General features: G+C 36.0%; 1 protein-coding gene across 1 annotated transcript; it reads right to left on the bottom strand.

The window, feature by feature from the left end:
• Window positions 1-498: 498 nt before the first annotated feature.
• LOC149532068 (glutamate receptor 3.3-like) lies at window positions 499-7,604 on the bottom strand. The gene is made up of 8 exons (XM_089808423.1): window positions 7,310-7,604; window positions 4,572-4,822; window positions 4,284-4,335; window positions 2,836-4,172; window positions 2,381-2,658; window positions 1,653-1,684; window positions 1,048-1,454; window positions 499-948 (listed from the first exon to the last, which is right to left on the bottom strand). Exons 1-8 carry the CDS (start codon window positions 7,602-7,604, stop codon window positions 499-501), a joined length of 3,102 nt encoding a protein of 1,033 aa, XP_089664549.1.
• Window positions 7,605-16,429: the final 8,825 nt, after the last annotated feature.

Genomic DNA, 16,429 nt, shown 5'->3' on the forward strand with positions numbered 1-16,429 from the left:
ATCCAACCATGTCTAAAGAACTGGCTGCGTAGCTGTTGCCCAAAAGAAGAGGAGAGAAAACGAGAGGACCAAGCCAAAAAAATAAAAGAAGGGGTCCCATCTTCAATGAGTGATAGCCACAACAAGATGTCATAAACTTGATTTGAGTGTGTTTGCTTCACCAAATTGTTTGATGTGTAGAAGTTATTAGTTTCATACTTGTTTTTGTTGTGAGCATTTAATTTATGTAGTGAAAATACTTTTATAACATAAATGACAATATGAGTAATATTTAGATAAAATAAAGTTTGTACAATATAAAGAATCTGCTAAAAAATATTCACAATCAAATTTAGAAACAAAATTCAATACCATAGAAATAGCTGGAAGTCCAAGAAAATTACAATGTGCTTCTTTCCAACAACTAAGAACATTAACAAAAGACACGGTAGCTCCAGAACCAAGATGCTAGTTTCTCTAGTATCAAACTTAAAAGCAGCCCACTTGAAGAAATACAAATCAGATTGAAGTAATCTGAAACTGGCTCAATTCCTCTTTCTTTTCCTTTTCATTTTCCTTTTCTCTCTCCACCCTCCTTTCTATTTCACTATCCTCCCTTTCAACCACGAAAGTTGCAAATGATCTTATAACCTTTTTACTTTTTCTTGTTATTGAATGTGGCTCATTAGGAGATTCCTCTTTACAAGATGATGCAGACCGACGAGTGAATTCACAAATCATGCGACAGAAAAATACAAACAGAGCTACAAAACACACGATCCCTGTGATCAGGAAAAGGCCCCGGAAGTTTTCCAGGCCAAACTTATCTGATTGGATTTCACTCCCCTGTAGACTGCATACATCATTTTCAAACCATTTGTCATGAATTTTCTCAAGCTCCCCACTTTCCGAAAGGGCAAGGATCGCTGTGGACATGTCAACTGCAAGTTCAGAGTGTTTTGGGAAAACCTATTCAATATCAACACAGATCCTAAAGAGTTAAATAAATTTCACAGCAGAAAGAAAGCAGAAAAAGCAGTCAGCATAGATCATAGCAAAGCTACTTACAAATCCCCATCCACTTTTAGTAAATTTTCTTCCCACAATTTCATATTCACACCGTGTCGATAGAAATGATTCAATGTAAGGAAGCTCGTCTACAACTGCTGCAACACCTCCTTCCTTTGGCCACAGAGACATTGCTTCAGCATAACTATTCGGCGTTTCTAAAGGCACTAATCTATCTTTGGCTATTTTAAACTCTCTTGATAGATATTCTGCAACATAGGATCCTGCTTGATATCCTATTGGATCATTGGTCTTTGCCAAGCTATCTATTCCTTTGATTGTTGATGAGAGATGTCCCACTGTGAGGAATGATGTTAGACTTGCTGTGTAGCTTGCATTAATTATCAATACAACAAAAAGCCATACGATTACTACTGCACGCCCAAGGCCACTCACAGTATCTTCCCCTGCACAAACACCATTTGTCATAATTAGAGTGGCAAGAACCTTTGCAATAACACAAATCAGGTGAATCTTGACTGCCTTTACTACATCTTTAGAAATCTTCAAATAGTTTAAGATCAATAACATGAAAGCATACACCAAACCCTATCGATTTCCAACACACCAAAATGGATTGTAGAAGGGAAAGTAGTAGTACTTACTTTGGGTGAAGAACATTGTAGAGAATGCGAACCTGCCAAATAAAAATCTAACCTTTGTAAGACATTTCATCTTACATGTCTGAAAATACACTTCTCAAATGCAGAAACAACATAATCATGTCTTCTGTTGTTATGCAAGTCATAGATTAATAATGTGACATTTCAACTATATGGGTTTTCTTATATTCTCAGAAATGCTCTGCTCTAGGGGAAATGACCCAGTTGCTGTTCAGGCTAATTTTGTTTGCCGAATTTTTTTGATGAACCTGCGTAGGTGGGTGAAGAGCTTAAAGCTTATCTTTCGGCTTTCCCACATTTACGGAGATCTCTGTAGAATGCGTAGGAGCGTTAAGTGGTCTAAAAGTGCCATTTTAAAACGTTGGCTCAAAACCCGCCACTAAGAACCCCTAACAGCTGCTCACCCAAAAAATAGTACCGAATCTTTTTTTGGTAGTAATTAGAGAGAAAGGTAACATTTAACGTGGTGGCATTGAGTACATGAACAACAACTGACTCATTTCCGTTATTGCAAACATTTTTTCAAGAGTCAAAGTCAAAATCCACAAAATTTATTTGCATGTTTCACAAGCCACATCAAATTGTAATGCACTATCTCAGAATTCCATCTTTACTGTCAGTTCAATGGCAGAAATCTGGAATGGGCAGTGTTTCATTACTTGGCATGTAAAAAAGTCTCAAATGCAGCAACAAAAGGAAAAGCAAATTACCAGAGCACAGTCATGACTTGGTCCCTGGGCTGCCCTCGGAACTCAGGGTTTGATCTGTGCTCCAGAAGCCACACAACAGCTCCGACGAAAACGAAAAAGGCACCAGTTGTAATCCACATCTGCATCGTAAACGGGCGCATGAAAGCCCATACACCGGGAGTAGCATCTTTAACAGGCACCACCACGGCCAGGCCAGATTCTACATAAGGCTGCGTGAAATCCACAATCCTCATTCGGTTTGCCACAGTTGCAACATCTCCAACGACTGCGTCAAATTTCTGAAAGGTTTCATCCATTAATTGCTGAACTGAATGAAATAGCGTGCACATGTGTACAACTAAGATCATATGACTAGTTCTTCAATGTCGTGCAAGAATACTGGTATGGAAATGTATTTGATACGAAAATAGAGGGACAAGTATGGAAATGATTCAAAATTTATGGTAGATACCAACCTTTAAGAAAACCTGCTCCATGACATCGTCATAACTAGAAGTAGAATACACTGTAAATGTGTGTGGAACGGCGTAAGGAAGCAAGTTCACCGCAGCCAAGAACACATCAATGCAAAACCCTGTTGGTATTTGGCTATCATTTTCTGTGGAAACAAATTCTTTAAAACCGTTTTTTTTGGGCACACCGATCACTAGTTCCCTGCCATAGTTTGCAAATGTCCAGCCGCGTGGCACTTGTTTGCTTTCACCGGGCCATATGATATTGTGAAGTTCTGGTTGTAATTCATGAGACTGGTTGTTTTGGCTGATGATAGCTGAATATTCCGGCGGTGTAACTGAGAGGCCAGTGTTTTCCGACCAGTAACCGATGCTGCGAAATCCTGTACCAGCAATGTTAATAATCTCAAAAGCAGGACCCATCAGAACCCTGTTTTCATCGAGTTGCACTGGACCTGAAACACCTGTGAAATTGGTTTCTAGAATTATCTTACGCAACTCTGCTCCTCCTTTGAAGACCTTCAGAGCTGCTAGTTGTGAATAACTTCTACTGTTGTTTGACAGCGTTTTCAGTTCTGCAAAAGAGAAATTCCCTCCCTGATTCAGAAAGGCGTTGATAGAATGGGCGATCATGAGTACACTGTCATAAGCATACAGCCCAAACACATTCAAAGAGACATCTACCGTGTGATTTGATTGTAACCTTTTCCACTCTGCTCTAAATTCATCGAGTTTTCCTGATCTTGGAATTTGCCGCCGCAGGCCAATCACGCCATGAAGTGAGTTAAAGTCATCTGCTGCAAGTCCAGCTGAATCGAGAACAGAGGACAGCCAATCTGTGACTATCCAAACATATCCCCTGCTCAACATCCCCATTTCCTTAGCTTTACGGAAAAGAGCAAGACCCACATCTGAAGTCACATGGACTACAATGACCCGCACCTCTACTAAGGCCAAATTCGCTAATATATTGCCCATCTCGTCCTTGCTGATATCAGGAAGTATAGCTGCCTTATTAGAAATCTTAGATCCCACTTTTTCCAGAGCATCCTCTAATGCATAAAGTCCATTTCTGCCATAGTCATCATCTGAGCACACAACTACAACTTGTCTCCAGTAATAATAACCCACTATAGCAGCAATGGCAGACATCTGAGAAAAATCGCTGTGAGCCATCCTGATAAAATATGGGTACTCATTTGATGTAAGAGTGGGATCAGTAGCTGCAAAGGACACAAGTGGTATTTTGAGTTCCTTTGCCAAATGTGAAGCAACGTGAGCAAGCACAGATGATTGTGGACCTATTATTGCCACCACATCTTTCTTCAACAATTCCAAAGCTGCACAAAGAAAAACAACTGTGGTGAAAACAACAGAAAATAAAATGTTCAATTTTACAAGTTGTCTAGAGCACGAACCATTTGGGGTCATGTCATGTTAAGATAAACTACTACACACATGACAGGCTTTCAGAAGAGCTCCATTAACGAATTCATCGGGAATCTACCGAAAAAAGTAGTTAAAACAAACGCGATGGTCAAAATCCAGCAATTGGAACTATCTTCTTGTGAACGCATAAAATTGAAGAACTGTTAAGAATATGGATTCAAGCAAATTGTGTATGTACGGAATTCTCACAAATCATTGTTTTCAGTATGTATTGAAAGAGCAACTGAGCCATTATTGAATTACATGGCATCCAGAGAGTACTAATAGGAGAAGGCCTAGATAACACTGACAGTACAGTAAGTTCCACATATTGAATCACTCCTGTTTAGGGCACCATCTTGAACAGGAGCTCTCGCGCAACCATTTTTTAAAACAGAACAACTAAAAGCACTAAGCGTGTTATCTTTTGCTGTTTCAAATGATGAATCACAAAGTATGATCTGAAACATTTGAATCACAAAGTATGATCTGAAATGTTGACCGTTAATAAAATACACACAATCTAGAACAAAATCTGCTTTAACATACAGATTGTGAAAATCTGATGTTAATGAAAAACATATAAATAAACAGGGACTTATATTCTGCTGAATTTCAATTATGGCTGAAAAAATGTGGCTTGGAAACTGGATTTTCTATGTAGTGCAACATTTTCTACAACAGAATGGAAACCATGTAACATTAAGAAAAGAAAATGAGGAAGCGACCTAACGAGGCTTTGTTTTTAGGCATAAACAGAGTGGAACAACGTTGCTGACTATTTGGTTGAATTGGCCTCAGACCAAATATATGCTTGGAATATCATTGATAAGGGGCAACCGTCTCCTGACATGGCTCATCAGGTTGAAAAGTTAGATCGTGTACTGCATAGTGACAAAATTGTCGAATGGTCTCTTAAAACAGCTTGTTCTTGTTTACAAATCTATTGGGATTGTATAAATGTTTACCCTTCTTTTAATTAATGAAAAAGAGAAGGGATATTTAGTTGCATGAAATGGATAAAGATCGACTCAAAATCTATTAATCGTTTTACTCCCAGGTAGCTATCAGAAAAAAAAAATGGTGCCCCATCTTGGACATTAATAACCTCACAACAACCTTGTAGATCTGAATCAGGTTCTCAGACATCACGTGGCTTTTGGGAGCAAACTTTATTGAAAGGAGCTAAAATTTGGATAACAAAATCCACCACTTGAAGATGATTAGAGTCAACTGGAGAAATTTGAAAACAATTTTTTGTGCTTTAATAACTCAAAAGTAGATGACAGGCATTTTGCTTACAGTGAACTTCAAAATCCACAACTTTACCTGAGCTGCTATAGACAAGAGAGATAGATGAAGCAATTGCTTGAAACTTAATGAGTCTTTTCTTTTTGCATGTTGCCTCCTAGTATGACTGAAAATTTGAATTATTTAGTGAACAGTGACAAAAAAAAAAAAAAATAATAATAATGATCTTGTAAAACAACTTATTATTGTGATTGAATAAATTTCTACCTCTTTTTAATTAATAAGAAAAAGAAAAGTATTTATTTAAGAAATGGATAAAGATTAGACTTAATAATTTCAAAATCTTGTAGATTTGAATCAGATTTCCAGATATCACATGACTTTTGGGACCAAACTTTATTGAAGCAAGCCAAAATTTGGATAGAAAAAATCCAATACTTGAAGATGATAGAATTTCTCTTCGAACTAGACAAATTTGAAATTAATTGTTCGTGCTTAGATGACAAGCATTTTGCTTGTAGACAATTGAAGAAAATTGCTAACAATGCTAGTGCACATAAGCTCAGAAAATAAATGACTGACATTTTGCATAAAATTAAGGATCTTATTTAAATACTAATAAGGATGACCTTATAAATTTCATTTGTACTAATAATTTTTTTCTAAAATGTAAAATAGTCATTTTTTTTTTAGCTAAATTTATTTTTTTCATAATGTTTAAGGGTGACCTTATTTTAATTAAATAATATGAAAGATGTTACATATTACTTTTAATCTTTGTAATTTTATAGATATCAAGAATCCTAATCTTCTATATATTCATAGTTTTTTGTGCATCCTTAACAAAAAAAGATTATTTTTCATATTAAAAAATTAATTTTATTTAAATAATAAGAGATCTTCCATATGATATGAGATTCCCAATCTCCTCTATATTCATAGTTTTCTACGCATGGTTAGCAAGACAAGATAAATTTTTTCATATTTAAAAACTATATTTATTTAAATAATAAGAGATATTCATATTATTTTTTAATTCTATTGATATGAAAACATAATCTGCTACCAACTCATAAAAGTTAAGCATGATCAACATACTTAGACTGAAAGCTATTTTTAAAAATAAACCAAATCGTCACTATGAAAAGAGATGAAGGGGTATTGGACTCGAAATGGTAATTGATCCCTATAAAATTAAAGTAAAATCATTCCTAGTCAATACTTTTAATAAATCATTCAATTGAAAACTAGCTCAAAGTCATAGATAGTAGTTTTCCACAATCCGTTAAGATTCTTTGTTGTAATTTCTGGATAGATTGTGTTCTAATTTTTCATCAACATTTTGGACCACACTTTGTGATTCATCATTAGGATGGAGAAGGGAGAATTTTTCTTGATTCTTGTGCACCCACCCCCATTGTTTTCTCCTTTTGTTCACCCTTGGTATGCAATCTTACCATATTTTTCCTTTGGCTCTCTCATCCTGATGATAGATCATAGAGTGTGATCCTAAACGTTGATGCAAAAATTAGAACACACTATCCAGAAAATACAGCAAGTACCTCAAAACCACTATTGATGCATATAATTGATCAAAATTTAATTGAATTAACAGTTACTCAAAGGCTCCTATGACAATAAACCAACGACTATTGAACCCTCAACCATAATAAATCTGTTTCCCTCAGCTACATCCAAGGAAGACAAACCTATATGAACCTCAACTACTTTCAAATAATTTAAACCATCAATAAAGGGGACATTGAAAGCGTAACCTTGAAACAATAATTTTGCTAACCTGCTGATGTGCCCATGAAAGCATTGCAATTCTTAGAGTCCGCCACATGAAGCTCCACCTTTGTCCCACCAAGCAGACTATTGTTGTTGTTCACATCATTCACTGCCATTTCCATGGCTGTCTTTGCCACTCTTCCAATTGTGGAATCAAATGCAAAGAGAGCACCAACATTTACAACCAGAGGCCTTGCAGATTTAGCAGCAAATATAGAGGCATTTCTAGTACTCATGCATGGCATCCAGAGAGAGAATATAAGTGATAATAAGAGGAGTAGACCCATATTACGCTGCCCCATCTTCTTAAATCACCCCTGTTGAGAGAAATTAAAAAGAAGAATGGCTACATCTTCACAACTTCTCAATGCCAGACAATCCAGCTAAAGGAAGCACTTAAAGCCCACGTCCAGATAAAAATAATAAAAATAATAATAGTCAATTTTAATGGATAATCTACCTGAAAATATTCTATATCAATGAGATTGTCCATTTAGATATTGTGCATCGAGGGAATATGTGTTATTTGTTTCCATATTGACAGCGCCCACCATTACATGGAGATACTCGTCAACATTGTTTACCTCCAATGTTACGTATGTTTTTATATGGGCGTTGGATTATAATTTGTGATTTGGGAATTGTTTCCTTTTGCTTGTCTGATGGGATTCAATGGACTGCGATAATATGTCGCCTGATTTAGAAGTGAGCGGAGCCTACTATGGGTCCATGCAAGGGACAGACAGCTGCTTTTATTTAATGTATTTGAACGAGGTGCAGGATTGCAGACATAATAAGATAGGGGTGAGTTATATATTGGAGAGCACCTATCAAAGAAATATAATAATTTGTAGCGTGACATTGTAAACATCAAATTAATAATAATTAGATATAATTTAACTAATATATGTACATGTTAAAAAGTGATAATAATTTATGGCATAGTAAACATAAATCAATAATAAGATATAGCTTATCTAACAGATGGGGAGATTCATATAAAAAATGATAATAATTTATAGTAAACATAAGCCAAATAAGTGCCATCTAGTGACTTGTATTTGTAATACAAATAAAAATTTACTAGTCATAACTTTGTTGTATTTGAAAAATTATTAAATATGTACATCTTAAAATATTATTTATTATTGTAGAATAGGGATAATGCTTTTTGAAAATCCAATCTTATATTTGAACCAATCTAAAAAATTATTTGATATTATTAAAAGATAAACAAATCATTTTCTATATATTATGAATTTTCAACACTATGCCAATTGTTTATTCTATTAGTATTGATTAGCATTTCTATAGCTATTGTACACATAATTATTAGATTATACAAAACAAAAGTTAGATATTTATTTAAGTGTCAATGCTAAGAGGAAATGTAGTTTAAATATAACCATAACTATAGAAGTCGAAAAAATGTATCTCAAAAAAACTACAAAATAGACACATTTAAACCAAATAGTCAAAATACAACTTAAAACATTCTTAGACACATTAAATCTATGATTATGAATTTTCGCACTCATAAATAATTTTGAAGATTTTGCAAATTGAAAATTATTTATCTTTAAAGTGTAGAGACTTTATAATTGTAATTACCGAAAATTAAATCAAATAGTAACTATTGGCTTGTATTTGTCATAAATAGAGTAGTACAAATAGAAATGCAATAGTCATAACTTTGTTGTATTTGACAAATTATTAAATATGTGCATTCTAAAATATTATTAAATCCGCTCTTATAACACTCCAAATATTTGAACTAGGGACCTTCTATTGCACATCACCAAGCTCTTCAAGAATGCCTTGCAGTTACTCTTAATTGACTTGCTCCTCAGTAATATGCCTTTTGTGAGAAAAAAATTAACGATTGTAGACTTGAAGGAAGCTATCATTTCCATGGTTGCTGACAAGGACCCTTGTTGTGATGGTTTTCCTTGTAGATACTACAAAGTCTTGTGGTATAATATTGGTCTTGATTTGCTTTAGGTTTATCATGAAGCTTTCAATTCTAATTCCTTCAGCAACATTATCAATAAGGGCAATATTAAATTCACACCTAAAGATGGTGATCTCAAGGAAATTTGCAATTGGAGACCCATCACCTTGTTGAATGTCTCTTACAAGATCATTGCCAAAGCCCTCTCTCTCAAAATTTGACATTTGCTCCCTCAGATTGTTTAGCCTGAACAAACTGGTTTTATCAAATCCCTCTATATTTTGGACAACATCATTTCTATTTGGGAAGGCATGGAATAGGCTAGGCAATCTAAGCAGCATGCCTTATTTCTCAAAATCGACTTTTCCAAAGCCTATGAGCTGATTGTGTGACCCTTTATTCAAGATATGTTACAAGCTTTGGGGTTTGGGCCAATTTTTCTACAATCCATGCAGATGCTTTTTGGGGATACCTCTGTTTTTATCACCATTAATGGGAGGCAATCTAAAGCTTTTGGGCTTTATAGATCTATTTGTCAAGGTTGCCCTCTTGCACCTTTGCTCTATGTGCTGGCGGCTAAAGGCTTTGACTATCTTCTTGCCAATGCCATTTCTTAGGGTATGGTTCATGGTATTTCTCTTCTAGAATTCTCTACATAGCTTGTGAATGACCATTTTGTTGATGACTCCTTCCTTACTTTGCTTGAGGAGGAAGACAATATAGCCAACACCTTGTAGTGCCTGTATACTTTTTGCCTTGCTTCTAGGTCTATTATTCAATGGTACAAAACCCTTTGTTACTAACAATCCTTCTTGCCAAACCCTTAGTGGCTTTAGAAATATGGGTGGAAATGGGTCCAACATGGGGAAATATTTAAATTCTTGGGCATTCCTTTTTCTTTTCAAGCCTCCCTTGTAGAGTTGTGGAATGTTGTCCTTGCCAGGATTGAGAAGAAGTTGGAATATTTGATCACTAAATCACTTTACCTTGTAGGAAAGTTTCAAATTTTATCTAAAGTGCTTGTTGCCACCCATGTGTACTATCTTCCTGTCGGGCTCCTTCCAAAGCTTCTTATCTCAAGCTAGAACATCTCCTTTGGGACATCGTTTGGGCCACTAATGATATGCATCATGGCTTTCACAAAGTTGCCTAGGATTATTGCTACTTACCCAAAGCCTTAGGGGGGCTTGTGTTGCTTTTCACTTGAAAACAAGGGATTTCCCTCTGTGTCAAGTGGGTCATTCGAGACCTCACTAGAGATGAGGCCTGTAAATTTTTTTTAAGCCATTGCATTTATTTAGGCTTCTTGGTTAACCGGCCTATCCAAAAGGGGATTGGTTTTTAGACCCTTCTTGTAACTCTTGAACCTATTTAGATTCAGGGTACTTTTATTGTTAAGAGTATTTGGAAAGCCTGGGAAGCCCTCAAACCATGGCTTTGTTGGGATGGTAATGGATTAAGAGATGTGCTCTCAATGAACCAACAAAACCTTTGGTGGTCTCCTTTGTTTCCCACTCAAGGTGTTCCTTTAGCTAAGATTTAGGGAGCCAACACTCTGCATTTATTCTATAGGGGTATTAAAACTCCCAAGGACTTATTTTCTAGAGTTACTATGAGCCTTCGCTCTTGGGAGGATCTACAAGTTTAGTTCAATCTCATCCTTGTAGATTAGTAGATAGCCGATCTTCTAGTTTCTATGGTGCCTCCCAATCTACTACACAAGATTGGTATTTACTCATTTCACCCTTGGTGGAAGGATTGGAAGTGGTATCATGCCACTCCTATGGCTAACTACAAGCCCAAATTGGGCTATTGATGGTTGGTGCCCCATCTTTCGATGGTTGATACCCTCAATCAAAATTGACATTAGTATTCTTTTCATAAGGCTTAGGGTCTTAGATTTACTACTATCTGGAATGCTATTAAAGAGCCAAACATTGCTCACTTTTCCTTATGTCTCCTCTTTCAGGGCTTGCCTTTGGGCCCTTGGCTCTGGCGTTTGGGAGTTATGGATTGTAGATGCCCCTTTTGTGGCCAACTCGAAAGCTTCTTGCACATTTTTTGGTTCTGCAAGTGAGCCCAAAGATATTGGCTTTGGATTCATGAATTTTTCAAGCCTTTCCATCCATAGGAGTTCACCTAGCAAATGGTGGTGCTAGGAGATCCACCCAGACTTTCTTTTAGATATGCCTAGATTTGACATGCTTTCAAAATGGAAATTTTGTTTACTATTTGGAAGGACCAAATTGTGGTTTTACTCTCTCACAACTTTCTTGATATTCATGTTGCTATATACTCTAAAGCATGTATTTGTAATAATTCCATGATGCGTATTCAAGTATAGATTGATAAAGTTGTGTTAGAGGTGGCTCACTTGCAGGAGCTACTTGCTCGTTGGGGAAATGCACCATGTACGGTTGCCTATGTGCCTTTGGATGCAATTTTTGGTGACCACACTCCTCATGGTCACTAGTGAGACTACATTAGATCTACATGCTACTCACACATTCCCTAGTCATAGCCACATCACCACTCTCCTAGTGGTGGTTTGATGGTTGTCGCTGCTCGGCCTCACCTCCACAGAGGTTAGGCTTGAGTTGGTCCCTAGTGGCTCCCCCTGCTACCTCTATTGTGGGTTGGTCATGTATGCAACATGATCCTAAGTGGACTTTCCCTTAGTTGGACATAGTTGTCTCCCTATATAGGCCTGAGGGAGATAAAGATGATGATGCTTATTGACATATCGGTCAAACTTGTTATTAGTGACACACAGTTATTTAGATTATGTATAGCTACCGAGCTCATTGAATAGTTTACAGTGTTTTCCATGTGATTCAATAGCCACCAAGTTCTACAGTTGCTACCGAGTCCTTTGGACTAATCCCAGTGGTTATCTAGCAAATTCAGTTAGTGTGAAGTCCAACAGTTTAAACCATGCATTTCAGTATACACCAAGCTTATCAATGGTTACTAAGCATTGTAGTGTCTATTGAGTTTGCAATTCATGTGATGCAAAGCTAGTATTAATCGAGCTACTTTATGCTAACCAAGTGATTCAGTGTTTGACAAATTGCACAATATCTACCAAGTCACTAGTGTAGACTAAGTTCAAGACTACTTGAAAGTGATCAGTATGGATTGAGCTTCTACATCTACTGAATGCATGATGATTCCAAGCATTGACAATGGATGCTGAGTATCAGAACCCCCCCTTGTCAGTCTTCAGAACCCTAGTATCTTCATGTGGGCTGACTTTGTAATATTTGTGTTAACTTGTATCATGGCCGACTTTGACATTATGTAATTTGGATTTCTATATATATATAATGTATTGTACAATATCATTGTGTAAGTGTATGTATTGTAATTTGAAAGTAGATGTGAAAAAGTTCAAGTTATGAATGTAGTAGATAAAGAGTGAATTGAAAAGGCCATAATAGTATAAGGAGTAGTAGAGACATATCTATCATAGAAAGGTGATCAATACACTAAGGAATCTCTATCAGCAAGCTCAGTTGCAAATTAGAGATCTACTGTTTCATCATAACAGGTGAACTAGTCAAAATCCTTTAACAAGGTACACCTAATAGTCTTTTATAAATCTCTTTATCGAGTGCATACTTCACTGTATGTTTGTAAATCCTCTCATAAGGTGGACCTACTGGTCCTATTTGGTCCTAATAGGGTAGATCATCATAAGTGATCAATGTAAGCCTTAACATGCCAACTTTATGATGTAGTACTAAAGTTTGTAGGTATCATCCCCACCCCAGTTTTACTTTCTATTTGGAAGGTTTTTGGGTCACCAAATCTTTGCGTTCAAGTGTTATGGATGCTTTTATGTTTTCAATTTCTCATGCATGCAATTAGATCAGATGTGATGAAGTAAGTGCTAATTGATTTATTGGATTAAGAATTGAAATTGTTAAAATTTTAGAAGTTACTGATTCACCCCTCCCCTCTCAGTAATTTAGCATAGTCTTGAATATTTCCAACAATTGGTGTCAGAGCATTGTGGTTCTCAAGAGAAAGTTTAATATGCTTAGCAAAGATCAAGGATATGGAGATATTCAAACTTGACAAAGCTATTGATAATGAAAAGTTGGATATGGAAATGGCCATTGCCCAACACAAGAAAGTTAAGGAGCAACTTTCCCAATCCCTGAAAAGAAGAAATGAACTTGCAAATCAAATGAATGATCATCTTTATATTGAAGAAAGAATTGAAGACTTTTACCCTTCAAGCAGCTTAGATGAAGCAAATGATGCAATCAAAGAACTCCTAGAGAAGAATGGTTCACTGAAAGAAGAAGTAAGAAAGCGAAAAAGAGAACAAGAAATTCAGTCAGTAAGGTTATGTGAAGTCTTGGAACAGAGAAACAAGATAAAAGAAGAGATGGATGGAAGGAACAATGAAATCCAGAACCAATCCCTTTAGCAAGAAGACCTTATTGATCAACTCTCCAATGCAAATGAGGAAATCATGAGCCTAAGATTTGAAAATGAAAGAATGAGGAATGATCTAAATTCTAAAAGGAAAATCAATGAAAGAATAAAAAATGATCTGAGATTTGAAAGACAAATCAATGAAAGATTGAGGAATGATCTAAACTCTGAGAAGAAAATCAATAAGAGAATGATGAAATCTCAAGTAGACATGGATCAACTGAATGAGCAAAACCTTTATAGGCAAAAAGGAAAAGTAGGAATTGGATACAAAGAAGAAGGTGAATCCTCCAAAAAAGGTGCTCAAAAGAATCAAAGACCTACTTGTAATCACTCTGGTAAGATAGGTCATACATCAAACAAATGTTGGAGCAATGGAAAAGAAAGATTCAATGAAAAATGCCACAATTGTAATCAACATGGTCATAAGGCTAATGAATGCAAAGAGAAACCAATATTTGAAGGAAACTGTCATAAATGTAAGAAACATGGATACAAGGCAAGGCATCATAATGCAAAACAAAGACTTTGAATCGTACAAAACAAATTATGAAAGCAATATTTGGTTGGGACTATAATACCTAGTGTAGATGTCATTACTGTGGAGAATTTGGACACGTTGGTATGAATTGTGTTAAACATTATATGAGGAAAAGAGATACTACTAAAAGATGTTTCATTTGTATATAACTTGGTCAGCTTGCCAAGAATTGTATGAATATTGGTAGAATTGAAGATGAAAAGAAGGCAAAGGCTGATAACATCTAAAAGCAGATGAGACAACAATGGATTCCTAAGTCTACTAAGGATACTAGTTTGAGCAATGATGATCAAGTCACTCAAGAATTGGGTGACTCTACCATTTCTAATTAAGTTCTCAAGGAAGAACTGGAACCAGGCTATCAATGAAAACATCTAAATCAGTTCCAATTGAAAGGTAACAAAGATCCAAATCTATAGACAAGATACAAAGGGAAAACTGAGAAAGATCAATATCAGTTATTACCAAGTCACCTTCTCTACTGAGTAAGGTCGGGTCATAGACTCTACCGAGCAAAGTCGGGAGTAACAAATACACTTATGGTTATCGAGTCATACAGATGTCATCGAGTAATCAATGTTATGTTGTGGATGATAGTCTATCAAATTATCTACCTCCATACCAAGCATTAATGGAAAATTTTTAACAAAAGGCATGGAATCAAATTCATTTCTTACCATGAATTTTCAAGTGCTATTGTGAAAAGCTATTTTCAGTGCGATCAAAGCGACTTAAGTAAATTTCCTACAAAAGCTTTTCAAAGTTCTCTCAAGCTACTGAGTGAAAATGACATCCAATAGTAGCAAGGTCAATAAATGGTCTAACATGTTGGCTCAAGGAGTTGAATGGAAAGCGTTAGATTTCAAGCTCACACCTGCGGTTGTTAAAACCCTAGACCCAAGTGGAGTTCAGTCCCAAATCCCTCCTAAGTTACTTCTTGTTAATGACATTCGTACTCATTTCAAATGTGCTATTCAAGAAATTGGTACTCTGGAGATGGATGATGCCCTAAGACAGCTATGTGTTGATGGAACCCTAAAACCCAAGCATCAACATCTAAAAGCAAAATGGTTGACACATATTCCCCATATGCCCCGAGAATTTCAAATTAAATGGATTAGGTTTATCCTTAGCTGGGTGCATAACATATAACTATGGTTAGAACAACCAATTTTGATAACAAAGAAGATGATTCATTGAATCACTAGCCTCCCCATGCTAGCCAAAGCCAAAAAAACTAAAACCCTAGGTCAGGCAGAGTTGGAGAAGAAAACCCTAGCTAAATGGGATAACAGAGGTATGAAAATCAATAGTGTTATAGATGCATAATTAAAATTTGGAATTCATGTTATTGTACATAAGATATATAGTTCAAGCTTAATAGTGTATCATGTGAAGCCATGGATTTGGCATATAAAGTAGTTAAGAACAACTTATCATATGATCTTGTTGACCTATTGTTGAGGTAGTTCAACAAAAATATGGAAAGTATTAGAACATCAAAGAACAACCCATGCAAATTTGTTTCATTGTTAACTTGCCTATTCTTTTATGTCTAGAAGTTCTTCCCTTCTAAAGGTATTGTAGTCTAGAGAAAAGATGTTCCTGTACTTTACCAAATAAATGAGTCTATTACAGAAATGGGTGAGAGTTATCGCAGCATCATGGACAATTACTTTGATGTATTCAAAGAGAAAATGAACAATAGGTTCAGGATTCCAAAGAATTTATTTGAAGACTACAAGGATGATATATGCTTCATGGTGAATAGTGACAAGGTATATATCCAAGAAGTTAAGCCTAGAGTTGTGTGGGTGAAACCTCTTGGCTATGAGCTAAATATTGATGAGATAAAGGATATCATTGAAGCCCTTATCAATGAACCTATTGATCCCAAGGCCCCTTATTTTGGAACTTATGATGAAGCCAAGGCAAGAATAGATCTAGAAATAAAGCTCTCGCATGTAGCTAACAAAGGGAAGAGAAGGATAGAAAAGCTAAAATCAAGTGCACCTCTCTTATTAACCAAGGGAAAAGGTGAGGATGTGGTAGAAGCATAGGGTGAGGAAGAATTTGAGAAAGATGATGAAGAACCTTTGAAGAAAAAGGGCAAGGTGATCATCACCAAGCCTACAAAATCATCCATTGCAGTCTTCACAAGGAGATCACAAAAGAAAGGAGGTGACATT

Source organism: Cupressus sempervirens, chromosome 11 (genome assembly GCF_028749045.1).
Source record: "Cupressus sempervirens isolate cs-2001-9-10 chromosome 11, ASM2874904v1, whole genome shotgun sequence".
Taxonomy (NCBI): Eukaryota; Viridiplantae; Streptophyta; class Pinopsida; order Cupressales; family Cupressaceae; genus Cupressus; species Cupressus sempervirens.